This window comes from Hyperolius riggenbachi, chromosome 11, assembly GCF_040937935.1.
Source record: "Hyperolius riggenbachi isolate aHypRig1 chromosome 11, aHypRig1.pri, whole genome shotgun sequence".
Classification (NCBI taxonomy): domain Eukaryota; kingdom Metazoa; phylum Chordata; class Amphibia; order Anura; family Hyperoliidae; genus Hyperolius; species Hyperolius riggenbachi.
The window spans coordinates 140,417,121-140,440,538 of NC_090656.1; the positions used below are offsets into that span (position 1 = coordinate 140,417,121).

The following is a 23,418-nucleotide window of genomic DNA, read 5'->3' on the forward strand; positions in this document are numbered from 1 at the left end:
GAGCCCATTATGTTCATAGTATTCAAAATCTATTGGCCCTCATACTACTTGGAAGTAGAAAAATTGGCCAATCATTGGCCATCCAACCCTCTGTTGGATTGAAAAAAGACATCAGAAAAAAAAATGATCGAGGGGGAGGCAAACCCCCCCCCCCCAAAACTCTTAGGGCTCATTTACACTATGAGTGCTTGCAGATTTTTTTAAGCGCTGAAGATTGTAGAAATCGCCCTAAAAGCGCTTGTGCAATGATTTCCTATGATAGTGTTCACATATGAGCATTTTGATTTTCAGCAAATGGCAAACGCGCTACGTGTACCATTTTCTGTGCGCTTTTGCTATAATGGAAGGTATAGGAAAAGCGCAAAACACTTGAAAAAGCGCTTTGTATATCGATTTCCAGAGTGCTTTTAAAAATAAATACATTGTATTTATTCTTTTCCGGGTCTAAGAGTTCACTTCCTGACTGACGTCAGGAAGTGAAAATCTCAATCGCTCAGCGAAAGCCTTTAGAAAAGCGCTATACTAAGCTCAAAGCCAGGGAGAAGCACTTTGAAAAAAGCTCAATAAATCGATCAGCGCTTACAATAGCGCTGGCAATTTATAATGTGAACAAGGCCTTACATGGCTTTTGCCAATTTTCATTGGGGTAGGAGCACACTTATTTGAATCGTGTGCATTTTCATGTGGCAGGCAGATAAAATCCCAGGGTCAACTCCACAGAGAATTACCTAGTAATTATGGCTGTGGCTGTCCAATCATATATTGACATGTATTATGCTTTAGTAAGTTTATGAATGAATACCCATGTGAAAGCAAATCTGTAGTGAAATTCAGATATTTACCTGTGGAGAGGCAAGGCTCTGGATCTGATATTGCCTTCCTTGTCCTCTCTCAGTGCCAGCACTGTCCCCAGTTCAAATTCACCGCCTCCGGGAGCACTGACATCTCTGAAGATAGGCTGCTCTGTACTGCACATGCGCAAGCACTGTCGAAGGTGTATTTGACCAGTTGGTCTAATATGTGCAACGGGGTGACAGGGCTGGAACGAGTGGACTGAAAGAGGACATGGAGGGCTCTATAGGATCCAAAGCCTTCCCTCACCAAAAGATTTCTACTGCACCTGGGCAGAACACTCCATAGACGAAGGCCTTTGTATGTTCCCGATAAATCACGGGGCCCACTGCTGCTGTCCAGGGTCCCACCGAACATAGTAAAAAAGATCTCATCGGCCAGTGGCAGAAAGGTTGAGTAGGACATAAGAAGAATCTGGACCATCCAGAGGCATTCCTCTGTGCCGGATATGTGTAATTTCCGGTTGCTCGAGAGTTCAAGCAACCAGGACCTAAATGTAAAGGTGGCCACACAACATACAATTTTTTTTAAAGATCTGTTAAATTCAAGAATAACAATCAATTTTTCTGACTGATTGTAACAATTCAAAAATCTGACCAATGTACGACACAATTATGTTTAATTTTTCCCCAGTCATGAATAAAATAATTGAAAGCTCAGAAAAAAATGATTGGAACTGTACATCAATAATTGACAATCCATCACACACCATACAATTCTTGATAAAGTTGGTCTGAAACTTCCAACATGTCCAATCTCCAAAAATCGAAAAAAAATTGGGAAATTCAATTGGATTTACCGATCGAAAACAAAGAAAAGCTCTCAATTTTTTGGGACAACTGATCGAAATTATCGAATTGGTGAAAAATGTAATCTTTTAATTGTATGGTGTGTGGCCACTTTAACACTAACCTCCCCCCACAGAGCAAATGCAGAGCAGCACGCAGCAGAAACCACTTGCAAAAGCTCCAGGCGCTCATCTTCTTCATTTCCTGCTTCTTTACCACATACTCTCCACGGCTCCCACTGTGTGCATGTGACCCAATGCGGGTCAGGTGACACTTCGGAAGCCATCCGATAAAGCAGCAGGTAGCTGTAGAAGTGAATGTGCCTCTTCAGTAGCCGCCCCCCTCTTCCATGTGCCATCCTTATTTGCAGCCTCCTCTTCTACATTCAGCCACTCCCTTAGGCTGCAGTGGTCTTTCCCAGAATCTGGCCCTGCATTCTTCCCAGTCTACAACATAACTTCCAACCATACTGATTTGGCCAGGATAGTCACGGGTTGATATGTGAGGTCCCGTGGCACCTCCCCTTGTGCCCCGGCATGCTTCCCTCCCTCAGCCCTAGTATGTGCAGCAGAGTATGGCACAATGGTAGCCCTGTTTACATCTTCCCGGGCTCCAGCAATATCCATCTATCCTCTAAAGCTAAAGGATTGCTTTAGTGCCTAGTTCTCCTGCATCACAAGATTACACACAATGTCATTAGATCAAGATGCTGAGCAGGGAGCAGGCGGTGAGCTATATAGGATGGGTAGACATTGTTAGAGTGCCCAGTTGAGGTGTGCCATTATTCAGAGGCTGGAAGAGCACACGACAGGGGGCCGCTAAACACAAAAGAAGCTATATTGGAGAGGGGGGACCATTTGACACCATACATTAGACACCATAGAAGCTATATGGTGGAGGATGAAGGGAACCACTAGACAACCAGGGAATTTATAAGGAGGGGAAAACTACTACTAGAGAAGCGATATGGGGAGGGGGGAGATACTAGACATCAGGGATTATATGAGGGAAACCAGGGGACTATATATCACAGGAGGGGGGCGTTGCATTAGATCTTCAGATATTAGATGATTCATTTACCAGGGTATTTCATCACCATGCTAATGTATAACAGATAAAGAACACAGGAGGACAAGAGTGACGGAGATAAAATATTAGTAGGTTTTTAGAAATCCGTGCAGAACTGTCTCAGACATTTTATCACTAAATAGTGCAGATTCCTTCTTAAAGGACAACTGAAGTAAGAGGTATACGGAGACTGCCATGTTTATTTCCTTTTAATCAATTCCAGTTTCCTGGCAGCCCTGCTGGTCTATTTCTCTGCAGTAGTATCTGAATAACACCAGAAACAAGCATGCAGCTAGTCTTGTCAGATCTGAAAATAATGTCAGCAACACCTGATCTGCTGCATGCTTGTTCAGGGTCTATGGCTAATAGTATTAGAGGCAGAGTGTCAGCAGGATTGCATAGCAACTGGCATTGCTTACATGGAAATAAATATGGGAGCCGTCATATCCCTCTCTCTTCAGTTGTCCTTTAAACTGTTACGAATAGGAGGAGTTGGGAAGGTTTCTCAGTCAGTGCAATGTGTGAGGGAAATTGCTGTTGCTGAGGTAACCAATACATCTGCTGTATTGCATCAATGGCCAGCACTGAAAGGGTTAAGCTTCACAGGACACCTGGCAACAGAGGGGAGGAGCACTTCACAACTTATGTCTAGCTTACACTGCTTCACTATCTGTAGAATTGCTATTAAAGGGGTTCTGTGGAGGCTCATAAAAACAAAAAACTAACACTTACCGGGGGCTTCTATCGGCCCCCTGCAGCTGTCATGTCTCGCACCTTCATATTAAGATTCTCTGTTCCCCGCCACCGGTCCAAGTATTTGTCTAACCAGATGAATACTGCTCGCCCCCACGCGCGTCATCAGGAGCTTACTGCGCAGTACTAAGTTTTCTTGTACTGCGCCTGCGCAGTAAGCTCCCGATGACTTGTGCGGCCATGGCCGCAGTTTAGTTAGAAGCATAATTAGTCCGGGAGCGGCGGCGTGGAAAGGAGGTTTGTAGGAGGATGGCGCAGGACATGACAGCTGCAGGGGGCGATAGAAGCCCCAGGTAAGTGTCAGTTTTTTGTTTTTAATAGCCTCCACCGAACTCACTTCATTTGCAGAAGTTTAGGGATGGATGTACAGTTTAACTGTAGTACAGTTCTAGAAATCCATGCTACACTGCTATTAGGAAGGATTTGAGAAGTTTCTTATTATCATGCAGAACAGTTCCTCTTCTGGTTAGAACAGTCTAAGAAGAAAAAAAACTGTTGGTAACGCTTTGATAAATCTGGCCCACAGATCATAAATATCTATTCCTTGTACATAGTTTCAAAGGTCACCTGTAGCTTACCACTTTTCTAGTTACTACATAATCTTTGTAATTTATCTTGCAATATTGTTATTTCTCATGGATAGGAGTTGTACATCGTTTGGACCAAATATTATCACAAGGTGAATGGACGGATATTCTGATGAATAACAACATGACAAGGCTGTCAAACACCTACAGAGGCAGTAAACTATTGAATCATCCGACTGAGACAACGTCATCTTTATCTCGTCATGGGGGCGTTGTTTTACAAGTCTAACCCACGATTGACCAATAGTAGATGTCAACGTGTCTGTGGGCGGCACCTGTTAAAACACTGACGTATGACGTTGAGACGCGGCTTCTGTCAGAGTGCTACCTGGGGGCGTGGCCTGGCGATTACAGCGGGACCAAGATGGCGACGAGGAGGTGGTGAGCATTGGTTTGGTGTTGAATGAGGAAGCCTAACTGTCTATGCGAGGGTGTTATTGTGTAGCTAGTGACCTGTATGATAGAATGTGGAGAAGGTCCGTAGATAGTGTATGGCTTGGGTGCTGCGTGTATTATCACCTGGTGTCTGTACGTACAGGTGCTTTGCGGAAGGACTTCGAGCGTTGCAGCTTCTATTGTGTGGATGTGATTATGTTCTTAGGAAAATTAACGCCACTTAGACTTTCAAACTCTCGACAATTTCATATCCAGCTAGCTGAACAGGCAAAGCATTAATGCAGTGTATACTGGGTTCATATAACATGGGCTGTAGAAGGTGTGCAACAGAGGTCTGCAGAGATTTTGTGTAAATCCAGGTATCTTCCTTTGTTTAAAGAACTAGATATGCTTGAGATGCAAATAATTCTGGTGTGTAGGTAAATTTCACCCAAATTGTATGACAGGGAGTACATTTGGCAAAAGTCCATGACATTTTAATTAATATAATTACTAGTAGACTTGGAACTTTTCAGTAGTAGGAAAAGTACTTCCCGGTAGCAGTAGTTATGTAGACCAATTTTTCAGAACTAAAGCTGGGTATACACATAAAATAAGTCTTCTGAAGATAAGAAATTAACCTGCAGCAAAGGTTTGTCAGGAAGGTTTGAAAGACTAATTATTCTGAAGATGCTGTACACCTGCAAAAGATCAAATGCTTTTGAAGTCCTTATTTTCATGCATGTGATGTGCATAAAAGGGTTAAGAAATTTCTTCAGATCTCATACTTGCCTTGTTTGACATACAATTGTCTTCTGGGATGGATTTGGAAGTTTGAGACAAATATCTTTTTATGCTATCTTTGTAGGCCTTTTGTAATTTTTTTTGGTACTTATCCGTTAGCCGGGCGCATCCGGCAGGTGGCGCTAATTACTATTCCCCCTCCAGGCCGACATGGATAGTAGGGAAAGATGTAACTCTGGTGGAGTTTTGTCGCCACCTACAGGATGCGCCCGGCTAACGGATAAGTACCTTTTTTTTTTCACAAAGATTATCTACAGATGATCTTTGATATTTCATTTTCCGAAGACTTTTTTTATCTTGTGTGTACCCAGCTTTATGCAGGATGTAGGCACAGACTTTCCTAATTTCTCCAAAGAACTGAAAACATTACCATTAGGTGGTGTCTGTCAATTTGATACGATACTAATTGATATGAAATTGTATTTGGCAGTTTCTAGTGAACGAACTCTCCTGGATTAAACAGGAAATTTGCACCGGCCTATTGAAAGTGGAAGGGAAATGATTGATGGCATGACTGATCAACTGTTCGTTAGAGATGGCTGTAAAGATGCAAATAATTCTAGCTTGCAAGCAAATAACGTAGCTTGTAAATGGGTCAATCAAATTTAAAAAGTGTGCATTTAATTGACCCACTTCCAATTTGCATGCTAGCTGGAATTATTTGTATCTCATTGATCGTCTGTAGTTTTCAAACCTGATTAACCTCATGTAAAGTTCTAGTTCTTCCCCCTGAAATTCCACTTCCTGAGCAGCAAAATAAACAACTTAGGCTAGGTTCATTTCAGATGGAAGAACCCAAACCACAAGGTTATTGTAAAAAGTTAAATTTTTATTTATTCAGCGTGATTAAAAGGACAACATGTTTCAGGGTTCTCAGCCTGCTTCAGGTCAATACAAGTGCCTTTAAAATATGGCCACAAGTATCCCCAAGATATAACTGATGCCAGGTTCTTTCTGGCTTTCATGCTTTTGACCATATTTTAAAGTCACTTGTATTGACCTGAAGAAGCGGGCTGAGACCTGTGAAACGCGTTGTCCTTTTAATCGTGCAGAGTAAATCTTTTTACATTAATTATAGCTGTTTTAGTGCACATCCACATACAAAAAGTTTCAAAGTGCAAGAAAGTCTATTCCTTTATGCCACTTCCATATCCTCCTTCTGTTTATAACCAATGACACATATGATGATATCCTCCACCATAAGCACCCTTCTGTGATGAGACTCACCAGATATCTCTGACCACTATTAGACTGGTCAGATATGCATAATATCCATGATGCCTTGGAGCCTCAGGATCCCGGTGCCACTTTGCTGGGGATATCCCTTTCACAGTTATTCCGTGCTATGTGGATGGATTAGCATACTTTATCTTGCAACATTTTTACTTAACTATACAGAACACAGGCAGCCAGAAAGAAGTGTAGTCCGCAGTGTGTGCCTCTCAGCAGCGACTACAGTGATTAGCTTGACCCGCCACTCTGATTCACTCTCATCCACTGTGTGTGTGTGTGTGTGTGTGTGTCATCGGGGAGGTGAATCTCTTGAAGGAGGCTTCCGGCTAGGAGGAAGTGCACGTAGTGAGGCTTGCAAGCTACCAATAGGATGTGTGCAAGCTGTTTGAAGCGCAGGCAGGACAGGGGCATTATGGGTAAATAACACTTTGTAAGTACTCGTGATTTCTCGTGAGCCCAACACTAGTGACAGGCAAATATATAAAGACCACGGCAAGCAGTGACTAGAAGTGCAAACATACTGAAATTTAAGGGGAACTCTACCGTACAGAATTTAATTGCTCATTTTTACATTAATTTATTAGTCTCTGTTACTTACATTTTTCAGAGAAGTCTGCATCTTTACTGCTGGCAAGTTGACTCACTGGATTTTTTTCTTAATTTAGTATTTTTCCCTCCCCTTCTATGAAGTAAGCAGGAGCACTACATGATCTTTCAGAGTGCTCTGGGTGATAAAGCAGCATGACCATAGCCTAAGCTATATATCACTGGGAGGGCATGGTTACATACAAATATACAGCAATATATAAAGTGTTTGACATTGAAACCAGGACAATTAAACAGCACCTGAAGTGGTACTATCCTATTTTTAGTTTCACAACAGCTTTATTGTTTGCATTTCAATGACAAATGCAAGTACAATAAGTATCCCAAACAGGGAAACCAACAGAATGAAGTCTCTAATAACAATATAAAACTGCATAGCAAATCTTTAAGCAAAATTGTTACTTAGTCGATTTTAACTCCGTGCACAATAAGTGTTAGGTTGGAGAAATGCCACTTTAAAGCAGGAGGGACAGCTGATTAAATTCTTATTCTATTTGCTTAACGTGTTGTACTGTCCACATTTTGGTGAATTTTATATGGTAAATAAAAACTATTCCTTGAATTTTCCTTTTTTCTTCCCTCTGAAGCCAATCCTGATGTCATTTCCTCCCTTACTTTTTCCCCTCTTAGAAACTGCACTGTCACATCTAGCATGCTTTGTAAACACATGTGAGCACAGCTTAAATAATATTTCAGCAGATCACTGAACTGCTCTCAGCCAATCAGTGAGGAGCATAAATGTGGGAGGGTTGATGACAAGCTTTCTTGTCGGCAATGTACCAAATAGAACCAGGCTAACTGAGATAAGATTTCAGCGGAAACATTTCTAATTAGTTTAAAGTGCTTTTTAATGCAGGGTAAGGTTGCAGGCTCCATAGCAGACACAGCAGTGGGTAAATGGAATTTGATTTTATGGTTGACAATCCTGCTTTAAAATGTATGGAGGGCATAGATTTGTTTTCTAGCCATAAAATCTATGAATTCCAGTTAGAATAAAGGCCTTGTACATTATCCTGCAATTTAACAGACAAATGCTCAACTGACATATTGATCAACAGATCAAAAGCTTGTTCAGGAAGTAAATAAGGAGTATTTAGGGATCTAGCTAAAGCCCCTTTGGCCAAGGAAAGCAACTTTGCTTTTTTTGGGCGTATCGCCTAAAAGGAATATACAAGGACCAAGTGGGAAGTGGAATGAATGTGACTGAACACGCTTTATTTCTTACAAAACGCCAATAAGATTGGGCCTTAGGACAGGACCACCAAACATGCCACATGAATCCTTATCTGCTGCATCCTCTGTAGTATTTGGAGGATTTGATGATGTCTATTTTGAAGAGCCTATTTGGAGTAATGTATGAGTGGTGCAACAGTTTGATAGATGATTCCAGCATAGACTACATACTATTTTTTTATTTTTTTTTTTTTATTTTTTGTAAAATAGGTGCAACAGTGAGCCCATCATTTGTCTGGTTTGGCCTACATCCAGTTCCCCGTTGTGAATAAATACAGGCTTAAAGATGAGAGTATTCAACAATGTGTATATTTCTGAGCTAAATTTGGGGGGGGGGGGAGTACTTGTATATTGTATATGTAGCTTGATCTATCTTAAATGTATTCAGGAATTGAAAAACTTCACGAAGCCTAAAGAAATCTAGAGGAGGAGGTTGGAGCTCCTGAATAAATTGCCTTAGTTATTTTGTGATGTCTAAATAAAATTACTTATTTTGAAAAAAGATGTTCATTCTGCCAACAAGTGAAAGGGCTTAGGTCACAGGGTCTGCATTGTGTCAGTACACAATCCAGACCCTGTGACCTAAGCCCTTTGATTTGTTGGCAGAATAAACCTCTTTTCAAAATTAAGTAATTTTATTTAGACATCACAAAATAACTAAGGGCTTTGCTTCTGACACAGACGACCAGGGTTTCAATCTGTATACCTATGAATCGACCACTGGGAGATTTGGGCGAGGGGTAAAGCCGATAAACGTAAAGATGTAATTACGGTTTCTTGCTATTGCTGGTGGCCAAAGTAGTGCTCCGTCTTTTGACTGCACCCAAATTACTCACTGAGCGCCGATATAGCCGTAATTCCTATTATGGCCTATGGTGGCACAAATCTCCTGCGCTGTTTTTATAGGCCTCATTGAATCTTTGCTCTTCCTGTTCAGTAAGCCTGCACCTATTCAGTAGGAGACCTTGGGCAAGACTCCCTAACACTGCTACTGCCTGTAGAGCGCGCCCTAGTTGCTGCAGCTCTGGCGCTTTGAGTCCACCAGAAGTGCAATATAAATGTTCTATGACTGACTGTAACATCTGGGTTGCAAAATAGCTCAGTCATCAGAGAAGGTTGTGTAATTCACAAACAAAAAACGTTAAAAAAAAAGCTACTTGCTGTAATACACTACATACTACCGAAATCCCCACCCTGTTGGAAAAAGCACTCTGTGATGCTTTTGGGACGACTGACACATCTTAGTCCAGCCCCTGAGCTTTTTGGTCATGACCTAATTGTGTGAGGGCATCCTTTCTTCAGGGAGTAATCTTGCTCAATGTGTCACCAGAACTGTAGGTTGAACTGTGATAAAATGGTGTTTTTCTCCAATGGTTGCAGGCAGTGGGAATTTTGGAAATATATAATGTTACAGAGAGAGGGTGAGTAAGGGCATGAGCCCAGTAATGCAGTTGTCTGCTTTTCAGCCACCCATCAATGGTACAGATGCTGAAAAGCAGAAAGAAGCGGACGCAACTGCGTTAGTAGCTTCGAATCCTAAGTGGGTATATGAAATTTGGCAATAATATTTATTGCAGTTTTTGGATAGGTTGACTTGAGGTATTCTATTAAAGGGATTAGTGATCAGATGTAAATTTGACAATTTCATATTGCTCTACACTACAGAAAGTGAACTGCCAACTGAAAAGGAACTTTGCACAGGTCTTATCAAATTTGGTAGTCCAATGACTGATACCTGTCAGCTTGTTTATGTGTTAGGCAATTAATCAGTAGCTTTTAGAGATGGTTAATGAGATGCAAAGACAGCTTGCATGCAGTTTGAACATGGAACACTCAAATTAATTTTCTGCTCATTTTGATTGGCCCAGTTCCAAGCTGCAAGTAATTTGTATACAAGCCATAATATTTGCATCTCATTGACCTCTCTAGTAGTACAAATTATTAGTTCTTAAAAACGTAATTCTTGTCCTGCCCACAGGAATACGAATGGTCACCTTCATTTTAACACTAGGTCAGGGGTTTGCAAACTTTTCCAAGCGAGGGCACCCTTGAGGACAGCTATCCATGGCACCCCTTAACAAATGCAATTCCCAAAATGCATGGTCGCTAAATTGTGCATCAAATATGGCCCAACAGTAAGCATGGCAAACACCATATTGATAACTTTGTCCCCGTTGCACAGCATTGCGTTTATACAAGCAGTGTTCCCCTTTTAGAAATGATTCCAGTTAAACTTCTAGTGCCTCCTTTGTGCTCCTCCTGGTGGTCTGATGGTGTTCTCCCTTCCCCAAATAGATGCCCTGGTTGAAGCAGGAGGTTTCAGCACTCAGAGCTGGGCGCCGAAACCAGGTGCCCCATAGCAACAATGTTGTGGGGCACGTAAGAGTAATTCTGGGCTCCAGCGATCACTGGATCCCGAATTAACCACTTGAGGACCTAGGGCTTTCTACCCCTTAAGGACCGGCCACTTCTTTTCCATTCAGACCACTGCAGCTTTCACGGTTTATTGCTCGCTCATACAACCTACCACCTAAATGAATTTTGGCTCCTTTTCTTGTAACTAATAAAGCTTTCTTTTGGTGCTATTTGATTGCTCCTGCGATTTTTACTTTTTATTATATTCATCAAAAAAAGACATGAATTTTGGCAAAAAAAAATGATTTTTTTTAACTTTCTGTGCTGACAGTTTTCAAATAAAGTAAAATTTCTGTATACATGCAGCGCGAAAAATGTGGACAAACATGTTTTTGATTAAAAAAAAACCCCATTCAGCGTATATTTATTGGTTTGGGTTAAAGTTATAGCGTTTACAAACTATGGTGCAAAAAGTGAATTTTCCCATTTTCAAGCATCTATGACTTTTCTGACCCCCTGTCATGTTTCATGAGGGGCTAGAATTCCAGGATAGTATAAATACCCCCCAAATGACCCCATTTTGGAAAGAAGACATCCCAAAGTATTCACTGAGAGGCATAGTGAGTTCATAGAAGATATTATTTTTTGTCACAAGTAAGCGGAAAATGACAGTTTGTGACAAAAAAAAAAACAAAGTTTCCATTTCTTCTAACTTGCGACAAAAAAAAATGAAATCTGCCACGGACTCACCATGCCCCTCTCTAAATACCTTGAAGGGTCTACTTTCCAAAATGGGGTCATTTGTGGGGTGTGTTTACTGTCCTGACATTTTGGGGGGTGCTAAATTGTAAGCACCCCTGTAAAGCCTAAAGGTGCTCATTGGACTTTGGACCCCTTAGCGCAGTTAGGCTGCAAAAAAGTGCCACACGTGTGCTATTGCCGTACTCAGGAGAAGTAGTATAATGTGTTTTGGGGTGTATTTTTACACATACCCATGCTGGGTGGGAGAAATATCTCTGTAAATGACAATTTGTTCATTTTTTTACACACAATTGTCTATTTACAGAGTTATTTCTCCCACCCAGCATGGGTATGTGTAAAAATACACCCCAAAACACATTGTACTACTTCTCCCGAGTACGGCGATACCACATGTGTGGCACTTTTTTGCACCCTAACTGCGCTAAAGGGCCCAAAGTCCAATGAGTACCTTTAGGATTTCACAGGTCATTTTGCGGAATTTGATTTCCAGACTACTCCTCACGGTTTAGGGCCCCTAAAATGCCAGGGCAGTATAGGAACCCCACAAATGACCCCATTTTAGAAAGAAGACACCCCAAGGTATTCCGTTAGGAGTATGGTGAGTTCATAGAAGATTTTATTTTTTGTCAAAAGTTAGCGGAAAATTGATTTTTATTGTTTTTTTCACAAAGTGTCATTTTCCGCTAACTTTTGACAAAAAATAAAATCTTCTATGAACTCACCATACTCCTAACGGAATACCTTGGGGTGTCTTCTTTCTAAAATGGGGTCATTTGTGGGGTTCCTATACTGCCCTGGCATTTTAGGGGCCCTAAACCGTGAGGAGTAGTCTGGAAATCAAATTCCGCAAAATGACCTGTGAAATCCTAAAGGTACTCATTGGACTTTGGGCCCTTTAGCGCAGTTAGGGTGCAAAAAAGTGCCACACATGTGGTATCGCCGTACTCGGGAGAAGTAGTACAATGTGTTTTGGGGTGTATTTTTACACATACCCATGCTGGGTGGGAGAAATAACTCTGTAAATAGACAATTGTGTGTAAAAAAAAAAAAATCAAGATTGTCATTTACAGAGGTATTTCTCCCACCCAGCATGGGTATGTGTAAAAATACACCCCAAAACACATTTTACTACTTCTCCCGAGTACGGCGATACCACATGTGTGGCACTTTTTTGCACCCTAACTGCGCTAAGGGGCCCAGAGTCCAATGAGTACCTTTAGGCTTTACAGGGGTGCTCACAATTTAGCACCCCGCCCACTTGCCAGGACAGTTAACAAACCCCACAAATGACCCCATTTTGGAAAGAATACACAACAAGGTATTCCATGAGGGTAATGGTGAGGTCATTGAAAATTTTATTTTTTGGCACAAGTAAACGGAAAATGACACATTGGCCTCGATTCATAAAAGTGCTGTCGGGAAGGTAACGTCGAGCGGGGAAACACCGCTGTCGGTATTTCCGCCTTCAGGGTGGTAATTCATAAAAATTTTGCTACTTGTGACAGGCGTGCGGAGATATTCCGCTGTAGGCAGGCGTTAGGCTGTCGGGAGACATGCGGAAACAGGAGAAGCAGGCGGAGTCCCTCCGTGCGGTGTTCTCTCTGCAGCTGCTTGGGAGGTCTATCCCATTCACTGCACTGTATTCCGCACGCTTCTCGCCACATCAGAGGTAGCGGTAATACCCGTCCGCATACCGCTACCTCTAATCTTTATCAATTGACATTGGTTACTTTTGCTATGATAATCACCGCGCAAGGCGGTGATTGATCACTCTGCTCGCGAATGTCGGCTTTTCATGCGGAAAAAGCCTTTATGAATACATATTTTGCTGTGTGGTCGGTAAAGTGAGCGGTTTTCTGCATTTCCGAATGCGGGAATGCTTTATGAATCGAGGCCTTTGTTTAAAAAAAAAAAAAAAAATTCTAACTTGTGACAAAAACTAAAATCTTTTATGAACTCACCGTGCACCTTACATAATACTTTAGGGTGTCTTCTTTCCAAAATGGGGTCATTTGTGAAGTCTGTCCTGGCATTTTAGGGTCTCTGCAATCATTACATGTATGGCCAGTATTAGGAGTTTCTGCTATACTCCTTATATTGGGTATACGGGTAATGCACTCTGGGCTGAAAGGAAAAATGAACGGCAAACATACCTTGCTCCACATCAATGGCAGATCTTCCTCCACATCAATGGCAGTGATAACCTCAGGAGAGAGACACCCCGTGCCACCCTGCACTCAGGGTGAGCCACCAACGTATGTGACTGGGCCTCAGAACTTTAGTATACAGCATTATGCCTGTAGGATACAGCAATATGCCTGCCAATAGAGATGACTCTGTGTGGCATTAAAGAATCATCATAGGCCCAAATCACATATAAACCGGGGGTGTCCACACTCAAGGGAAATTCAAACATGCCGTCTTATATCACCAACCCAGGACAGATCAGCAATATCAAGCATGGAAACCGATCCTCCTTCCGACTTTTATGCTTACCCGTTTGGTTTTCAAGCTTACCTCTCCTCTCCCTGCGACAATGTGCGAAAGACCACTGAGTGTGTGCCTACTCCTGTGTCTGGAGTTCCCTAGGTTCTAATAGTGTACCTGCTCGTGGTACCTCTCAAAACACTCCCCTACGCATAGGCCAGGGTGGTCAGGACATTTGGGACAATAAAAAACGGTGTCAGTCCTTCTTCTAGCACTGCTGCAGACACGACAACGTTTTCTTCGGATGCGTTGACCTGGGGTACTCGGAATTTGATAGGTGTAATGCCTTCCATGCAATCGGCTAGTTGCATCTGGGGGAGGGGACCCTGACACCTCCTGGATACAGGATGTCCAGAATGATCTGTTCCTGAAATTGAAGGAAAGATCCAGTTCTCCCAGTCTTACTGTAGAGAACAAAGCTGTTGTATACTGCCAATTGAATCAGATAAAAAGACACTTTCTTATACCAGCGTCTTGTTTTCCGGGTAACTAAATAGGGCGCTAACCTCTGGTCATTGAAGTCCACCCCTCCCATGTTGACATTATATTCGTGGACGACAAGGGGCTTTTCAATGACCGCAGTTGCCCGTTGAATTTGGACTGTCGTGTCTGTGAATGGTGGACAGAAAGTAAACGTCCCTCTTGTCCCTCCATTTCACCGCGAGCAGGACTTCAGTACACAAGGCGGCCCTCTGCCCCCCTTCAAGTCTGGTGGTAACGAGCCGTTGGGGGAAGCCCTGGCGACTAGGCCGCGCAGTGCCACAGCATCGGATTCCTTCTAACTTTAAGTGCTGAAAGAGGGCCACACTTGTGTAATAATTGTCCACAAAAAGATGGTACCCCTTCCGGAACAAGGGTGACACCAAGTCCCACACAACCTTTCCACTGCTCCCCAGGTAGTCAGGGCATCCGACCAGCTCCAATTTTGAGTCTTTTCCCTCATAGACCCTAAAACGACATGTATATCCTGTGGCCCTTTCACAGAGCTTATACAGTTTCACCCCATACCGGGCGCGCTTGCTTGGGATGTACTGTTTGATGCCAAGGCGCCCGGTAAAGCGTAAGAGGGACTCGTCTACGCAGATGTTCTGTCAGGGATATAAGCATCTGCAAATGTTGATGACAGGTGGTCTATGAGGGGCCGAATTTTGTGGAGCCGGTCATAAGCAGGGTGGCCCTTTTCATGACAGGTTTTGTCGTCGTTGAAGTGCAGGAAGCGCAGGATGGACTCAAATTGTGTCCTGGACATGGCAGCAGGGTACAAGGGAACATGATTTACTGGGTTCGTAGACCAATACGACCGCAGTACATTCTGTTTCATTAGTCCCAAGTGAAGGATAAGGGCCAAAAGATTTTAATGTCGGAAACTTGGACTAGTTTCCACCCGAAAGGCTGGGCATACATGCTCTCCGGGTGCTCGGTGATGAATTGTGTGGCTTTACGGTTGGTCTCAACCACAATTAAGTCCAAGAGAACCTGGGTGATGAACAGCTGCAAAAAGTCTAGGGCAGTTCCTAGATGAGCTGTCGCCACCTGGACTCCAGACTGGGCGGTGAAAGGGGGCACTACGGGTGCGGCGGAATCAGGGGATTGCCAATCTGGTTGTGCCAGCACCTCTGGGAGTCTTTGGGTACTACGGGCCCGTCTTCTTCTTGATGACTGCGACGGGGGTACTACTGCACTTGCCACCGTACCAGTTTCAACTTCCATGCTGACGCTCACCACTTCGCCAGGGTCTACAGAAGTACTGGTACCAAGTCCAGGAGATGCTGCGCTGCTGGTGCCTGCCTCACCAAGAAAACTATCAACAGCGCTAGCACCACCCTGCTGCCCTTGAGGCGGATCCTGCGCCACCTGCGGTCTAATGACTTGGGGTCTGGTACGCCTGGCTCTGGCCGGGACCAAAGCCTCGTCATCACTTTCGGTCAGGGAACCACTGCTTTCTACAGGTTCAAATTCGGACCCGGAAGATTCGACTGATGATTCTTCCCAAAAGAACTCATCCGATTGGTCCATGTACCTGTATACCTCGTCATCGGAAAGCCCCCTTCTTGCCATTGTGGATTGCTAAATTTATGGGGTTTTCCTCCGAGACTACCCAGAAAAAAAGAGCACCTACCTAGCAAAAAGGGAGTATTTGAGAGGTATTGGGGTTGGTGGGAAGTGGGGTCTCAGAGGCAATCAATCACGGGACAATCAAATACAATTACAGCAAAATCGACTCCAATCACAGCACAAGCAAATCTGATGCACTCGGAAGGTGGTGGTTGGAAGTGGTCGGGGGAGGGTGGGGTTGGGTGTGGTGGGGGGGAGGGTGGGGTTGGGTGTGTCGGGAAGTGGGGTCTCAGGCAATCAAACAATCACGGGGCAATCGAAGCCGATCACGGGACAATCAAATACAATTACAGCACAATCGAATACAATCACAGCACAAGCAAATCTGATGCACTCGGAAGGTGATGGGGGGAGGGTGGGGTTGGGTGTGGCGGGAAGTGGGGTCTCAGAGGCAATCAAACAATCACGGGACAATCAAATACAATCGCAGCACAATCGAATACAATCGCAGCACAATCAAATACAAGCGCAGCACAATCGATACAATCAAAGCACAGTCAAATACAATGCACTTGGACGGTAATTAGGGGGAGGGCCTGAGGGCGATTTAAGGGGGTGGGGGGTTGATCAGGAGCCCGCACGGGGCAGACTGAGTCCTGATCTGATGAAAGGCAGACACGGGGTTACTGATCGCAGATCAGTTAGTGATTGCTGGGGAGGACAGATGTAAACAAAGAGCAGGGGATGTAATCAGGAGGGGGATATGAGGGCAATCGAGGGCCTGGGCAGGTGATCGGTTACCCAGGCGGGGCAGTTAGGGTCTGCTCTGATGGGTGGGGGTGCTGAGGGGTGATGGACAGGTGATCAGAGGGGGATCAGGGGGTAAGGTAGCTGTATACAGATGTATCAGTATACAGGGGGGTAGTCTGGGATGGGGTCTGGGGGTGATCTAAAGGTGGGGGGGGGGGGGATCAGGGGTGACTAGGAGGCAGTTAGGGACCTAAACTAAGGGGCAGCGTCGCTAGTTAGTGGCGGGTGGGGGTTTTACAGGGGTGCAAGGGTGCTGGGCAGGGGTCTGCTGGGGTGATCAGGGGGGGTAGGAAGGCTGGGGTGGGTGATCAGGGAGGCTGAGGGCAAAAAATACAGTGTATATGTAATACAAGTGCTTCCTCCTCGCTAGTGGTCTCTGCAACAATGAGACCACGAGGCGAGGAGGAAGCACGTATAAGGCACTTTGTTTACCTAACAAAGTGCCTTATACATTCTGATTGGCCCCATGCACGGATTCCTCCGTTCGCCGGCTCTGCTAAGTGGCCGGCGAGCGGAGACAAAATGCCGGGCTTCCGACTCCCGGCGGAGGATCGCGTCACTGATAACGCGATCGCTCCGCCCATGCCCCTACAAGGACCGCCGCCTTTGGGCATGAGCTGGTCCTTGTGGGGTCCACTTCCCGGCCGCCTCTGTGCGTTAGGCGGTCGGGAAGTGGTTAAACCTCCCTCCGAATTGCGGTGACTCGGAGGGGGAATAGTATTTAACGCCGCCCAACTTGCCTGCAGTGTGTACTACGTATCCTCCCTGGTGGCCTAATGTTGCATACTCTTCTGAAGATAGATCCCCTAGTGGTGCCCACTCTTTCCTCAAATAGATTCCTTAGTGGTCTAATCGTGCCCACCCCTTCCCCAGACAGCTTCTCTTGTGGTATAGCAGTCGTTCGCCCCCCCCCCCTCCTTCCCCTAACTGCTTCCCTGGTGGTATTGCGGTACCCACCCCTTCACTAAACAGATTCCCTGGTTGTCTATTGGATCCCCCCCTTCCCCAAATGGATTCCTGAATGGTTCCCACTGCTCTAGTTACATGTATTCATACAAAAAGTGTCCTTATGTTCACAATGTACTGTTTTTTTCAGGGCTGTGGAGTCGTTACAAAAATCTTCCGACTCCAACTCTGACTCCGACTCCTCAGTTTATGAAACCACGACTCTGACTCCAACTCTGGGTACCCAAAATTGCCTCGACTCCAACCCTGTAGTCTAATACTTAACAGTGCTGTGGATTTTGTACAAAAATCATCCGACTTCCGACTCCTAAGTTTGAAATCAACGACTCCGACTCCGGGTGCCCAAAATTGCTCCGACTCCTCGATTCCGACTCCACAGCCCTGTTTTTTTTTTTTTTATTATTACATGTTGTGTTACAGTATTGTATAATCTGTTGTAGTTGTTATAATTTTTTTTTATTGCTTCCAATGTAAAGTTGTACAAAATGTAGACAGGTTCTGGCTTGTTAATAACAGCATATACAGGCACTTAGCAAAATGTGCGAACACCCCGTCTTCCAACACTTGCAGGAACAAATCACTTTGCATTATAGTAGTGTAAAGTGTTGTAAGTTGATTAAACCATGTTGAAAACAATAAGCATTGTGTACACTGTGTCCAAATTCAGCATTGTACTTGCGAGTTGTCTACGCACACACCAATAAGAAGCTTAGCCCTTCTCTAACCTTGCAAGCCGTTAGTGTCCCTACACATGTTGGAAACGACCTTCTTTTTTTCTTTTTCTTCCTTCCCCTGATGATTGCTTGAACAGTAGTAACTGTCAGCTCAGTGGTGGGTCAAATCATTATCATTGCAACATTTGATTTGACGTAAAACATTAAGTGTTTTACTTCAGCTAACATCTGGAAATATGCCTGAAGAAGGGGACTAGATCCTAGAAATCAGTTAGCCATTAAAATGTATTTTTACAAAACGTTTTTTTCTACCTATATAATTTGTTTGGCTAACACGGTACAGAAACTTTTTGCCATCGTCAACATTTGATTTAAAATTCATTAAAGCAAACCTGTACGTTTTTTTTTAAATGAGTAAAAAAGGCAGATACTTACCTCTGTACAGGAAAGCCTCTGGATCCTCCAGAAGCTTATCAAGTCCTCCAAATCACCACTGGATGCTGGGATCCCCTGAACGTTTGTAGTCATGCTCCTGTCCGTGAGTGACAGCGGCCGCACTGCACAGGTGCATGATTCTTGCACAGTAGTATGGAGCTGCACTCGTTCAGCTTCTTTCGCCAAGCCTGAGCAGCTCCATGCTACTGTGCTGGTGCAAGGCATCCTATAAAGTGTGTCCATCTCGCTTACGGCCATGTAACATGTTCCAGGGGTCCTCACATGGCACGTTTACTGTAGTGTGTGTTTGCAGCTTAACCCTCCTGGCGGTCTATTAAAAACCGCCAGGGGGCAGCGCTGCCGTTTTTTGCTTTTTTTTTTTTTTTATCATGTAGCGAGCCTAGGGCTCGCTGCATGATAGCCGCTGCTCAGCGGCATCCCCCCAGCCCCTCCGATCGCCTCCGGCGATAGGCGATCAGGAATTTCCTGGAGGGCTTCCCCCGCCGCCATGACGGGGCGGGATGTCACCGACGTCATGGACGTCGTGACGTCTAAGGGAGACCCGATCCACCCCTTAGCGCTGCCTGGCGCTAATAGGCCAGGCAGCGCAGGGGTCTGGGGGGGGGGGCTCTGCGGCGGCGCGGATAGCGGCGGCGATCGGTGTGCTGACGCAGCTAGCAAAGTGCTAGCTGCGTTCAGCAAAAAAAAAATTACGCAGATCGGCCCAGCAGGGCCTGAGAAAACCTCCTGCGCGGTTTACCCCGAACTATGTTCGGGGTTACCGCCAGGAAGGTTAACCATTTACGGACAAGCATACGTATTAAAACGTCTTGCTTTAGCCTATTTACGGCAACATGACGGTTTAATACGTCACGCGATCCCGCCGCCGCTCCGCACGTGTGCACGCTGCCACCGTTTCTGTCGGGATCCCGTGTTTGGTGATTGGGTAAGAGGACCGAGCAGTCCTCTACCCAATCGCAATGCCTGGAGTGAATGGACGTGACCGCGAACTGCGGCCACCTCCATTCACAAAACAGGAAACTTGTTACAGTTAAATAAAGTGTAAAAAAAAAAGAAATAAAAAAAAAAAAAGTGACCACTACCTGTAACTGGAGTGTTCACTAGCGCCATCTTGTGGGCAAAAAGTATATTACACACACAAACACATACATATACAGGTACATACATATTATTAATAAAATTACACTTCCAACCCAGCCCCCCCCCCCCAAAAAAAAAACACTTAAAAAAAATAAGCTTAAAATAAATCAATAAATAGTTGCCTTAGGGACTCAGCTTTTTTAATCTATATTTTATTAGGGAAAATTTAATTTTAATTTATTACATAGGGGCTTGTAATTATGGCCAGAACAAAAAAAAAAAAACAGAAAAATAACACCTATATTTCAAAATAATATATTGTCGCCGTACATTGTGATAGGGACATAATTTAAACTGTTTAATAATCGGGACAACTGGGTAAATGTGTTGGTTTTATCCAAAGGAGAATGTTTAATTTTAAACTATAATGGCTGAAAACTGAGAAGAAATTATTTTTCCATTATTTTTGTATTTTTCCCATTAAAACGCATTTAGAATAAAAAAATTCTTAGCAAAATTTACTACCCACAGAAAGCCTAATTGGTGGCGAAAAAAATGAGGTATAGATCATTTTCTTGTGATAAGTAGTAATAAAGTTATTAGGGAATAAAAGGGAGGAGCACTGACAGGTGAAAATTGCTCTGGTCCGTTAGGGTAAAAACCCTTGGGGGTGATCTGGTTAAAGTGAACCTCCAGACTAAAAATCGACTCAGCAGCACAGAAAAGGCCTGGTGTTTCTTTAACAGTTTCACAGCATCAGAACTTTGTTCCTCTTATACAAGCCTCATTTTTAGCTGCACAGAAGAAAACTGCCCGGGCATTTTTCCCCTGATGCTGTGCAAAGCATGATGGGATTTCTGATGTTCTCGTTCTGCTGTTTTGGTGCAATTTTTTTTTTTTTTTTTTTTTTTTTACACATTTTGAATTTGACATTTGAAGCCTAGTGTGCAACTGGGAGGGGTTATCAGGACACAGGACAGTTGGAACTGTGTCTTATGCTCCCTATCACCTCCTTTCAACCAAAAAGATGGCTGCTCCCATGACAAAGATGGCAGCCCCCATGAATCACAAACATTTGCCTGTTCTTTTAAAACAGGGTGGGTAAGAGATTATATTACCTATCTATTCTAATTAACATAACTAATGTAACTTAATGACAGTATGTTTGTTTAGGCTGAAGTTCCCCTTTATGGTGGTTATGGTTCCTGTGAAGCAGGAAAATTTAATAAAAAATTCCAGTCCATCTCTAACTTCAAAAGATGAACTCTGAAGCTGGACAGAAACAAGTAGTAGTAAGGGGACAGCAAATAATTATATGCAAATTCAATTAAACGGATAAAATCTGCTGTTAAAATCGACGGGTGGCTTCTTTTATGCTAGGTACATACAAATTTTCTGACAGATTAACTGTCAGATCGACTATTTCCAAGTGGGCTGATCTGATTTCCAATCGATTTTCCGATCTTCTCTATGGAAAATCGATTGGAAAAATGATCAGAAATCAGATCAGACCTGTTGAACATAGTTGATCTGACAGTAAATCTGTCAGAAAATAGTATCACGTCTATGCGGACTGCGCAGCCGTAGCAATCCTGGCGGCCATCTTATGCGGGGGTCGGGATGTGACTTGGGGCTGCCTGCATGTAAATAAACTGCGCGGAATGGAATGGAGGGCGCGGATGGCGTCCTACATAGAGCAAGATTGCACACAGGTATTCATCTTTTATTTCGCTTGTTTACCTCATAAGTCCTTTAAGCGACACACGTCTGTGTATTACATGGGAGTTTAATTGCATTTCTTTGCAACTGAACTGCACCACAAAGTTGCAGGTGGTTGGGAACAAATTAGATTGTGAAATCTTGACCGTTGCTAGCAAATCTATGCAGTAACAATCTGGGCTGTGGAGTTAGTCGAGGAGTCAGAGCAATTTTGGGTATTACATGGGAGTTTAATTGCATTTCTTTGCAACTGAACTGCACCACAAAGTTGCAGGTGGTTGGGAACAAATTAGATTGTGAAATCTTGACCGTTGCTAGCAAATCTATGCAGTAACAATCTGGGCTGTGGAGTTAGTCGAGGAGTCAGAGCAATTTTGGGTACCTGGAGTCAGAGTTGGAGTTGGTGATTTCATGAACTGAGTCTGATGACTTTTGGACAAATCCACAGCCCTGGTAAATATTACTTAGGAGTCGGAGTAGAGGAGTCAGAGTTGGAGGCATTTTGGGTACCTGGAGTTCGAGTTCGAGTCGGTGGTTTCATAAACTGAGGAGTTGGAAGATTTTTGTACCAACTCCACAGCCCTGTATAACAAACAATAACATTTCTATAGCGCTTTTCTCACATAGCACTGAAAGCGCTTAGGCTCTCTCAGATTCAGTAGTTGGTAGTAGGATGAAGGCGAACACAGTGAATCCAGCGCAGGAGACTTGGGCGCACAGGGAGTAATTTTGGCGCTGTCAGAAGACGGAGCTGAAGTTACTTTTAAAACGAGTCGTTTTTTTTTTTGTTTTTTTTTTTTTTGGGAAGGCTGGTGTAGAGCATTGCAGTAGTCCAGTCGGAATGTAATGAAGGCATGAACTAAGGTTGGCAGATCTTCTGAGGGGATGAGGTGCTTGATTTTTGCGATGTTCTTTGGGTGAAAAGAGTATGATTTCACGACAGCAGAGATGTAAGTTTTGAAGTTTAAAGCCCCGTCTACACGGGGAGATGATGCGGCTCGATAAGTTCTGACAGGTCCGATCTGTGAGCCGCCGATTCCCTGCTCGTTCTCCACGAGGGGACAATGGCAGGGAATCGAGCGGAAGATAAGCGGCGCCGGGCAGGGACGAGCGGGGGATCGAATACGACTCATGCACGCGCGGGGACACGGCGGGGATGCGGAAGAGGCGATCCGGCGGCTAATCGTGCCGCAGGATCGCCTCCACTTCTCCCCGTATAGACGGGGCTTAAAATCCCCATCAATTAGAACTCCCAGGCTACGCACATGCTCAGAGCTGTGTAGATTGGTGCCTCCTAATCCCAGTGGTGAAGACTGTAAGTTGAGTTGTTTTGTTGTCATGCGCTGCCCTCCGATACTGCGTGCGCAGTAACATGCGGCTGCGAGAAACCGACCCTAGAGCCAGTTTTTAAACAGGCTTGGGTCTACTAGTATGATATATTTAACTGACATTATTTTTTATTGTAACAACCAACGATTTATACAAGAAAATCATGACCATTAACAAGGTTGCCCAAACTTTCGCATCCCACTGTTTTTATCATCATCCTCATCCTCCTCCTCCTCCTCCTAAAAAATGACTATCCCATGTATTTTTTTTTTTTTTTTTTTTTTTTTTTTTATTGCAACATTTACAAACTAGGTTGAATGTTTCACTGTCTCTATTCATTGGCAGTCTATTAAGTGTCCCCAAGTGAAAAAACATGAACTATTGACCTTGTCCTATCTCTCCCCAGTCCTCAGAAGTTGTATTCTG

At 43.9% G+C, this 23,418-nt stretch overlaps 1 protein-coding gene across 2 annotated transcripts in view; it reads left to right on the top strand.

Moving 5' to 3' along the window:
• The first annotated feature begins 4,327 nt into the window (after positions 1-4,327).
• The window catches only part of GANAB (glucosidase II alpha subunit), a 109,544-nt gene continuing 90,453 nt past the window's right edge, over positions 4,328-23,418 (top strand). For both annotated transcript variants that reach the window (XM_068261246.1, XM_068261247.1), the window contains exon 1: positions 4,328-4,429. In XM_068261246.1, coding sequence (XP_068117347.1) covers positions 4,413-4,429 — 17 coding nt within the window. In that variant the 5' untranslated portion in view covers positions 4,328-4,412. The remainder of the gene's footprint in view (positions 4,430-23,418) is intronic.